At 46.4% G+C, this 7,931-nt stretch overlaps 1 protein-coding gene across 1 annotated transcript; it reads left to right on the top strand.

The window, feature by feature from the left end:
- The first annotated feature begins 4,112 nt into the window (after positions 1–4,112).
- LOC132774991 (GSK-3-binding protein-like) lies at positions 4,113–7,169 on the top strand. Its single transcript, XM_067467352.1, has one exon. The coding sequence runs from the start codon at positions 4,229–4,231 to the stop codon at positions 4,781–4,783; it is 555 nt and encodes a 184-aa protein (XP_067323453.1). The 5' UTR covers positions 4,113–4,228; the 3' UTR covers positions 4,784–7,169.
- Positions 7,170–7,931: the final 762 nt, after the last annotated feature.

Here is a 7,931-nt window from a genome sequence, read left to right as displayed (position 1 = left end):
TCGAATTCTGCAACACTGCTGGTCACAGCTGACCTCCAGCTGGAGCGCTCAAGGGCCAAGGCTTCCCAGTTCTCAGTGTCTATGCCAGAGATTTTAAGGTTGGCTTTGAGGCCATCTATAAATCTCTTTTCCTGTCCACCAACATTCCGTTTTCCGTTCTTGAGTTTGGAGTAGAGCAACTGCTTTGGGAGACGGTGGTCAGGTATCCAGACAACATGGCCAGCCCAGTTGAGTTGATGGTAGAGGACCATCGCTTCATCCTCTTACATCAGCACAATACACTTGCAGCCAAAGTGAGGTTAGACAAGTTTATAGGAAATATTTTTATTAATTTCTATTAGGCATGAGGGCGACAAGGAACATAAACATTCAGATGTCAGATACCACCTGAAAACCAGTCTCTGTTGAGAACCAGTTGTTCCAAAGCCCTGCTTGCAAGTTCCCTGGGAATATCAAACTGTGGGAAGCGGAAAGCCTTTGACTGATGCAAGAGGAGTCTTTTACTGCTCTTATTCATTGATTTGATTGTTATCCTCTCTTCTACATTGCCAACACCTGTAAACACTCCACTGAGCATAATAGTGCATTAAATGATACAATTTTCTGAGAAAGATCGAATTCTTCCACATACATGTTATTGAACTCATTTTATTCTATTTTGACATAATATACAATATGAAAATATAAAAAGAAGCAATATACTTTTTTAAAGTGATGCCTTCATTGTAAACCCCTTTCTATTTCTGCTCAGACATTTTCTCTCTAGTCAGATGATGAAAACTTTTAAAAACAAAAAATGCATTCAAATTAAATTTTAAATTAGTGATTTTCTATTTTATGGTATTTCCCATCCATGTGATAGTACCTAGCCTGAGCAAATGTAATTTCAACTAATATAATTTCTGATTGGAGCCCTCAGTGGCCCAGTGGGTTAAAGTGCTGAGCTGCTGAACTTGCTGACCAAAAGGTCACAGGTTCGAATCTGGGGAGCAGCATGAGCTCCCACTGTTAGCCCCAGTAGTTCGAAAACATGCAAATGTGAGTAGAATCATAGAATCAAAGAGTTGGAAGAGACCTCATGGGCCATCCAGTCCAACCCCCTGCCAAGAAGCAGGAATATTGCATTCAAATCACCCCTGACAGATGGCCATCCAGCCTCTGTTTAAAAGCTTCCAAAGAAGGAGCCTCCACCACACTCCGGGGCAGAGAGTTCCACTGCTGAATGGCTCTCACAGTCAGGAAGTTCTTCCTCATGTTCAGATGGAATCTCCTTTCTTGTAGTTTGAAGCCATTGTTTCATGTCCTAGTCTCCAGGGAAGCAGAAAACAAGCTTGCTCCCTCCTCCTTGTGGCTTCCTCTCACATACTTATACATGGCTATCATATCTCCTCTCAGCCTTCCCTTCTTGATGCTAAACATGCCCAGCTCCTTAAGCCGCTCCTCATAGGGCTTGTTCTCCAGACCCTTGATCATTTTAGTCGCCCTCCTCTGGATAAATTCCAGTTTGTCAATATCTCTCTTAGATCAATAGGTACTGCTCCGGGGGGAAGATAATGGCACTCCATGCAGTCATGCCGGCCACATGACCTTGGAAGTGTCTACGGACAATGCTGGCTCTTTGGCTTAGAAATGGAGATGAGCACCAACCCCAGAGTCAGATATGACTAGACTTAATGTCATACCTTTACTTTAATTTTTGATTTATCTGCTTTCCATTGTTTACAGCAGTGATTCCCAACCTGTGGGAAGCTATCTTGTTCGAACTTGGGGGCTGCCTGTATTTCTTTTATATCCAGGTCCATAAACAATCAGTTATTAATCAACTACAAATACTCTGCAAAGGCCTGAAAGAAACATTTTAGTCCTGGCCAACTTCCGTCTTGCAGCCAGAAGAGAAATTGCTGCCATGCGCTCATGTGTTTCCTGAGGTTTTCCTCTCCCTGTTCTGGTCCTCTTAGGACTGACAGCACATTAATCAGAAGCTGCCAGCCCCATTCAGTGGTAAGTGCTTCACTGCATGCTTCAATCTCTCAAGCCCGCTCTGGAACGGCGGCACATCATACTTTCCAGTCCCAATTTTAAAAACATATTTCTCCTGCCCACCGCATCCTGACGATTTTGAGAAAAGTGTTTTATTGCAAAGGAATTTGTGGTTACAACATGCTGCACAATAATGTCACTTTATTGCTTTTACAAAACAGTGAAAGATCTGAATCTGGGAATTTCACTTGCACACAGTCCAACATTCAGCTTCTGCTATGCAGGCTTATGCCTGTCTACGTGCCTTCAAGCTGCCTGTTGACTTATGGCAACCCTATTCATTTCCCAGGGATTTCTTAGCCAAGGAATACTCAGAAGTGGTTTTGCCTGTTGCATGGGATTTTAGGCTCAACATACAGGATCGTGCGATATTGGCACCATGGTGATATTGGAGATTAAAAAATACATGGCAGAGTTTCTGAAAAATAGCCTGCAGCACTTGCTGTTCGTTGGTGGTCTCCCATTCAAGTAATGATTTCAGGATCAGACAGGACCTGGTGCCTTTAGGGCAGGCATGGGCAAACTTCAGCTCTCCAGGTGTTTTGGACTTCAACAGCATGTTAGGAATTGTGGGAGTTGAAGTCCAAAATACCCAGAGGGCCGAAGTTTGCACATGCCTGTTTTGGGGTATTTAGGCCCCCATGAAAGCTGACTCAGATGCAAACCCCCTTGCATTTAGTGAATCTTGCTCCCAGAAAGGCTGCATAAGATTACAGCTCCAGGATCCCAATACAAAAAAAGGAGTTGAAAATATTATGAATGTATTGTCGAAGACTTTCATGGCCGGAATCACTGGGTTGTTGTAGGTTTTTTCGGGCTATATGGCCATGGTCTAGAGGCATTCTCTCCTGACATTTCGCCTGCATCTATGGCAAGCATCCTCAGAGGTAGTTCTCACTACCTCTGAGGATGCTTACCATAGATGGTAGTTCTCACTACCTCTGAGGATGCTTGCCATAGATGGTAGTTCTCACTACCTCTGAGGATGCTTGCCATAGATGCAGGCGAAACGTCAGGAAAGAATGCCTCTAGACCATGGCCATATAGCCCGAAAAAACCTACAACAACCCAATATTATGAATCGTGGAATCATAGATTTAGAAGAGACCCCAAGGGCCGTTCAGTCCAAACCCGTTCTGCCATGTGGGAAATACACAATCAACACCCTCCCAACAGATGGCCATCCAGCCTTTGCTTTAAAAGCTCTAGAAAAGGAAATTCCACCACAACCTGCGGCAACCTATTTCACAGTTGAACAGCTCTTACTGTAAGGAAATGTTTCCTAATGTTCAGGTGGAATCCCCTTTCCTAAAATTTGAATCCATTGTTCCATGAAAATGAATAAAATCTGGCTACCAGTATTTAAAAAACTCTAAAATCAGGACAGTAAATGAAGAGAAATACTCAAAAAGGAGGGGAATTCCAGACAAGAATCATAGTATATTGTACTATACCATTATATTATAATATTATTAGTAATATTATATGTAATATAAATATATAATTATAATATCATATTATTATTGGTATTATATTGCATTACACTATAATATTGCAAATATTATATGTATATACCATATATTATATTATGTTATATTATATTATATAATTAGCATAGCACAATATCAGTTCTTTGGTTGTTTGAATTCCAGTGAATCAATTCCGGTCAATAAAGAGCCGGGCTGTACATTCCACCCATCACAGCCAAGCTTCATTCTTGCGTCCGTAGTTGCGTGGCCTCATTGGCTGCGAGCCCCGCCAATCACCTTTCAGTCCAGCCCCTTTCCTCCTTTTCAATCGTTTTAGCTCCTCCCACACGCTAGAAACAGACTCCCCGGCGTTCGAAACAGCGGGCGAAACCATTCGGTGACATATACAGCGGGGGGGGGGTGTTTGAAAGAAATGGGAAAGAAACCCTTCCTCGTTATATCTTATATATATAAAAATAAAAGTATGAGCGTTTTGAAGAAGTATTTAAAAACGAAGATAAACTACGAATATTTTTATTGAACTGTTTTATATAGGCTTGGTTGAACTGTTTTGGATGCCCACCCCCGTCTGGGCGCGTTGGTGGCGCCCGTCGCCTACGTCACCCATTGTTTACAAACCAACCGCAGCCGCGACGGCAGTGTGGCCGAGGGAGAGGCAGGAGGAGGATCGCGTGCTGCTGGGAAGGAGACGCGGAGCGATGCCTTGCCGGCGGCCGGGCGGAGAGCGCTTGCTGCTGCTCCAAGGCGGCGAAGAGGTGGACGCCTTGGTGGCCCGCTTGGGCGAAGTGCTGCAGCTCAGCGCCGCCCAGAAGCCGCCCCCGCCTGCCGTGTGCGACCCTCCGCGGCTCCTGGTGGCCCCGAAGCGGGACCGGGCGGCGCCCTATGCCTCCTTCTTCGCGGCGTCCTTCCACCAGCACAGCGGGAAGCAGCTCTGCGGACGGGGCTGGCTGCGAGGGAGGAGGAGGAGGAGCCCCAAGCGCCACCGCTGCCCTTTGCAGGAAGGAGGCGGCGGCGGAGGAGGAGGGGGAGCGGGGGGCAGCGACGACCCTCAGCGGCTCCTCCAGCAGCTCATCCTCTCCGGGAACCTCATCAAGGAGGCCGTGCGGAGGCTGCAGCGGGCCGCCAGCGTGGGACCCACCCCGGCCGGAGAGGGCTCGGCCTCCCCGGACTCCTCCGCCGCCTCTTCGTCCTCCTCCTCGGCCGGGAGCTGGTGCCCAAGCAGCGGAGGAGAAGGGGAAGGCGCCTCGCCTTGACACCCCTCCTGAGAAGGGGCCGGGAGTCCGGAAGGATGGACATTTACGAGCCTCCCCTCCACACTGAGCGTTTAACCCAGTTTCGAACCGGGATTGGAGAGGCAGAGGAAAACCTGGACCCCGTTTGACCCTTCTGCACAGACCACAGAACCTCTCCATGGATAGAGACTACAAAGGATGGCCTCCACATCTTCCCCTCCACACTGAGCGTTTAACCCAGTTTCGAACCGGGATTGGAGGGCCAGAGGAAACCCTGGACCCCGTTTGACCCTTCTGAAGAAACCACAGAGCTCAACCTATCCACCCTTCTGCACAGACCTCAACCTCTCCATGGATAGAGACTACAAAGGATGGCCTCCACATCTTCCCCTCCACACTGAGCGTTTAACCCAGTTTTGAACCAGGATTGGAGGACCAGAGGAAACCCTGGACCCCTTTTGACCCTTCTGCATAGACCACAGAGCTCAACCTCGCCATGGATAGAGATTACAAAGGATAACATCGCTGGGAGATATATTGCAATGCTCTGAAAGTATGGACATTTCCAAACCTTCTCTCTACACTGAGCATTTAACCCTGTTCCAAACCGGGATTAGAGGAAACCCTGGACCCTGTTTGACCCTGCAGAGAACACAGAGCTCCACCTATCCCCCCCTCTACACAGACCACAGAGCTCAGCCTCTCCATGGATAGAGACTACAAAGGATAACGTTGCTGAGAAGTATATATAATTTATTATATTATACCCCTATGGTATAATGAATGATAAATAAAGACCTGTTTTTTGCAATGCTCTGAAAATCATCTCTGTGCCTAAAGGGTCTATCCGCCATGGCAAACTTGGCCCCTTTGGGTGTTTTGGACTCCAACTCCCATCATTCCTAACAGCCTTAGGCCCTTTCCTTTCCCCCCTCAGCCTCTTAAGCTTTGGATGTAAACGCGATGGGCGTATCTACACTGGGTTCCACACCGCTTAAACGGCCACGGCTCTGTACTATGGGACCTTGGGAGTTGTGTTTTGGCACTATTGGACAGAGAAGGCATTGTGTACGTCCAAATTTAGCATTGTTCTGTGTCAGTTCAAGCGGTGTCAAAACTGCACCAGTTCCACAGTGTGGACGCATCCTCTGGTCGAGCAAATCATGGTGCTACCTTGCTTTGGACTATAGGAGGTGGCTCCCCATCAGGGAAGCGAACCCTGCGTGACAGGCGGGGATACTCACCCTATAGGACGGCTTCTCCTCTGAACCCGGCCTGGATGACCCAGATTTGCCTCCTGCGCCAGGATTTGGACAGCTAACCCCCCTCCTTCCTGTGTTTGACTCTTAAAGGGGGGAAGGGGGGGCATCTGGAGGGGTGTCTTTCATCCTAAAGATGGATAGTGCAAGAGACTGGATTGGTTAAGTGAAAGACTCCAGCAGGGTTGAAAGAGCTGCTGCGACTTCTCTTTCTCCTTTGCTTTGGTCAAGGTCACCCTCCATTTTTCTGCCTCTCCTGCCCTGGTTCTGTTTTGGAGAGAAGGTAATCCTATCCCAGCTTGTTTTGACTGGGACAGGAAGGCCGACCCGGTGTGCGTGTGTGTGTTTTGCAACGAATGGGAGTCTCCTGAGGACGCACGCACGCACACGCTGGCTGCTGCCGGATCCAAGTTGTTATTGTTGTGTGTGGGGTTTTTTTTTTTAATAACCCCCTCTTTTATCTCCGCCTCTCTCTCTCTTTCTCTCTCTCTTTCCCCCCTCCTTCCACTATCCCTTCTTTCCAAGAGCTCCTCCTCTCCCTACAAATGCCATTCTCAGAAAGGGACTCATGTTACAGCCCTCTTTCTAAGAAATCCCTTTTGGACTCCTGTCCTTGGCTCCCCTTTGGCTCTTTCCAACCCAAGTCTCTTAAGGAAGAGATCTATTTGTTTATTACTTTTCTGATAATTTTTTCTATCTCATATTGCCAGCCATTTATTTCCAATCCTGGGGGACGAAACACATTTCCTCTCTGGTTCTGATTTGTCTCAGGATTACGTTTCTCTGCAGGCTTTCCCTCCCCCAATCTGGGGATTTCATCCTCCGCCTCAATCCTTGTTTCAGGGCTACACGGAGCCTATTTTTTACCATTTTAAAATGTGAATATTAAAGCTGGGAAGCAGATGTAGCAATTGACTTGAAGGATGAGACGAGGGGGCGTCGATCGCAGAAGGGAGCTAAACACAAACTAAAAACAACATACACACAAAACCTCAATAGCTCAATCAGCAGAAGAAGCTGTTGACAAAATTATATATATATTATATACACTTCGTAACGAAGTGTCAAAGTTGTGTTCCCGGTTTTCAGGGTTTGTCTTTATTATGATGTCTGTATTGAATAAATCTGATAGACTTTTATATAAAAGAGATTTGTTCTCCTGTCTTCTTTGCCTAGGAATGCAGTGTATAATTGATAGACCTTACAAATCCTTTTCCTGGCTGCATTTTTTGGTCACCCAAACGCCCTGCATAACACAATGCTCGATTGAGCGGCTTATAATTCCCCTTTAAGATGCATCTCGGGCCCTTTGTTTCCTGGCAAATGTTCTTCGAGGCATAGCAACCCTCTTTGTGTGTACTGTAATGTTGCTGTTGCAATCTGCATATTTTATTTGAGGCTCCAGAATAATGTAACGGCAGAGGGTGTCGATGTGCGTTCAAAGCTCCTTTCCTCCCTCGCACATTTTGTGGTTTAAAGGAAGGAATGATTTAGGATTTCTTTGCAGGGGGTCTTAACTTGATTGCATTCGAGATGGGATGATTTAGGACACCTTTCAGATCCAATGACATCAACAGGAGAATGCCTCCATTCTCATCTATGGGACAAGAATGGCCTTTCCTAGATGCCAATCAAATACCTTCAGAACACTTATCACATTAGGCTCTTGCCTTGTGTTGCAGAGTATCTATAATTAAGTATAACTCCTTGCTATTTTGCCTCTTGCCTCTACATTCCAGTTTCTACCAAAATATGGTGTTTTGTAGTGGGAGGTGATTCAGTCAGAAAGAAAATGGAAGGATAATAAATGCTGACAACAACGTCTTCCATGTTTTCATGGCAAGAATTAGTGCCTTTTAAAAGAAAACACATTAAAGGGAAATAAGGGAAGTCGGGCTAGAGGTAAACAT

Source organism: Anolis sagrei, chromosome 4 (genome assembly GCF_037176765.1).
Source record: "Anolis sagrei isolate rAnoSag1 chromosome 4, rAnoSag1.mat, whole genome shotgun sequence".
Taxonomy (NCBI): domain Eukaryota; kingdom Metazoa; phylum Chordata; class Lepidosauria; order Squamata; family Dactyloidae; genus Anolis; species Anolis sagrei.
The sequence above is the reverse complement of the archived record's forward strand: the minus strand, read 5'-3'. Positions and strand labels throughout refer to the sequence as shown.